The sequence below is a fragment of the Panicum hallii genome, chromosome 9, assembly GCF_002211085.1.
Source record: "Panicum hallii strain FIL2 chromosome 9, PHallii_v3.1, whole genome shotgun sequence".
NCBI lineage: Eukaryota > Viridiplantae > Streptophyta > Magnoliopsida > Poales > Poaceae > Panicum > Panicum hallii.
In genome coordinates, this window is record NC_038050.1 from 27331411 (window position 1) to 27333916 (window position 2506).

Below are 2506 nucleotides of genomic sequence, written 5' to 3' on the forward strand. Positions count from 1 at the left end.
TTATCATCGAGGGCATTCTATATCGACTTTCATCATCAAGGAAACTTTTACAGACAATATTTTCAGATTGGCTGATCTCGTGATTCTCTTAAACATGGAAGCAGTTCTAATCGACAAGTTCACACATAAGAATAGAATCTGAATTCTACTAATTTGTCTGTAGGAAAAAAATAAGAAGATAAAGATTTTCTCTGTAGCATGACACGAAAGGGAAATGAATAGGAAAAAATAAGAAGATAAAGATTTTCTCTGTAGCATGAGGCCAGCACACAATTCGTTGCTCCCTAAGCGAAGGCAATTGAATGCGAGCATGCGCATGGCCTGCTTGTAATTGCATGGGTATCGCTGCTGCTGCCAACACCCGCGTGCACCGAGACCGCACCGACGATCCTCACAGCCCCTGATGCACCTCGCAGCACTCCGCTATCTAGGAGGCTGAGCACATCGGCTAACTCTGTGAGGGCCATCAATTGTGAGGTTAACGAGTGAGGGCACCACGCCGGACGCATCGCGACGCGGGATCCTCCGGCATCTTGCAGAACTCGTCGAGAGCCGTTGTTGCCTTGTGGCGCTCCAGCAGGTTGCCGCAGGCTGTGACGGTAGTCGAGGGGTGCGTCCGAAATTCTGGACGGTGTCGCAGCCGTAGGGATGAAGCTCGGAAGGCAGGGATGAAGCTCGGAAGGCCGTCGAGCCATCGCGAAAGCTCGGGAAACTTTAGAGATCGAAGCCCGGGATTGACCATGGCAATGGATGGCTGGGATTGAATTTGCCAGAGATCCAATGGAACTGGTTTCTGGACGATGTGGCCCAATCACGATTGAGGAAGTTCACGGGAATTAGGTCTTTAGAGATTGTGTATATGTAGTGTTTTGTGTAAGCATTTGTTCTGGTTCAATGGAAAACGTGAAATCGGACTATAGATAGGAAGCCAATAGGACAGTTACAGTCTCATGAGCCATATATTGAATCTGGCTTTGATACAGAATCACATTAGGTGATGACGAGCTAATCACAGCTAGCTCTATATAGGTGAACAACAATAAAGTTCTTATATCTGATCATCATCTAACTAAATGTTGGCCAACTTTATTCATCGATCCGAGCATTACTAGGTGCCTTGCGTATGTCGTGCAACCTCTCCATTCCGCCGGTTCTCTTGTCTCAGACCTGCTTTAAATCTGCAATAAGAAGGAAAATACAATCAAATTTCCAATATTTTATTTTGGCCAATAGAAGAGGTCATCATAAAATGGGATTTACAATAATCCACGTACATGCAGAGTTGCAGACTGTATTTCATTCTCTATGGCTTGAATGATCCAACAATTCCCTTCTGTTCAATTGGACCTGTTGTTACATAGTCATTCAGTTGAACATTTCATCTGAAAAATCCTAGTGTATGGCTGGCTGTAGTGTTGTTCTATTCTAGTGTGTATGTATTCCTTCTACTGGTTTAACTGATTTGAGATAATTATCAAACCACAATAAATGCCATGTCACCAAGTCAAGCAAGCTACCCACCTCCGCAGCCCCTGGGGATGGCGACTCCGCAGTGCCTGCCGACGTAGAACACTTTGTCCAGGTCTACGTCGAAGTCGGAGCCAAGGTAGTCGCAGACGCAGGGAACGTTGGTGAGGCCCATCAAGGTGGCGCAGCAGTTGGACGACGGCGGCAGCGCCCGACCACCCTCCTGGACGAACTCGTAGCAGGTGGTCCGCAGGGCGATGATGTCGTTGTGGCAGGCCGTGCCCGCCTGAGCTTGAAGTGGCGCTGCTGCCGCCGCGGCAGCTGCAGAAAGGAGCAGGAGGAGTGTGGTTGCAGCCAGGCTGCTGCTTGCAGAGACGAGCTGCGGCATCTTGGTGGATATGATGAGGGAAATATAAACTCTCCTGATCAATAAGGCCTTGCTGCTGCTGCAGTGGTGATGGTGTGAAGCTGCGTGCACTTGGTAGTATTTATAGTGTCCGGCGATTAGAAAGGTTTATTGTTTGTCTAACGGTGGTCAAGCTAGTGTTCAGGCAAATGCCAAGGGTGTGAACCCTAAAAATTAAGGTATTGGCGTGAAGTCATTGCCAAAATGGCAAGCGTGCTGCCGCCTGGCCTGCGATCCCTCACCCAATTCTACATCCAAATCCAAGAATCCACAAGGGAGAAGGTCATCAAATGGGAATTCGACTGGGGAGGTTTTGATGTATTTGAGGGGGGGCCTTGCTACAGTACTCCAATTACCTCCTAGGAGGTAAGAGGTTCAATAAATCTGGACCTTTGAATTTTAGAAGAGATAAGCCAAATTAATTAAATGTAAAAAGGATATTACATGCTATTTCGGTTATCATGCATGCGGCCATTCATGCAGGTGGACTCTGGCGTGGATTGCTCCCCTTGTTTGCTCAGAGGTTGTTGAATCTACACGTATATGTCACATTTATTTGTTGTCAGTTGGAATAATAAAAAGTGCACAAACATGTTATGTTTCAGTTAGATCTAAATCTAATCTGGCTGTAAA

At 46.8% G+C, this 2506-nt stretch overlaps 1 protein-coding gene across 1 annotated transcript; it reads right to left on the reverse strand.

Annotated features, from left to right (window-relative positions):
• Positions 1 to 1161: 1161 nt before the first annotated feature.
• Positions 1162 to 1855, reverse strand: LOC112872968. Its single transcript, XM_025936003.1, has 2 exons — positions 1522 to 1855; positions 1162 to 1178 (listed from the first exon to the last, which is right to left on the reverse strand). The coding sequence occupies exons 1-2, from the start codon at positions 1853 to 1855 to the stop codon at positions 1162 to 1164; spliced, it is 351 nt and encodes a 116-aa protein (XP_025791788.1).
• Positions 1856 to 2506: the final 651 nt, after the last annotated feature.

Bases quoted from the DNA above. Each gene is read 5' to 3' on its own strand.
- LOC112872968 (XM_025936003.1), bottom strand. From the start codon at position 1,855: ATGCCGCAGCTCGTCTCTGCAAGCAGCAGCCTGGCTGCAACCACACTC.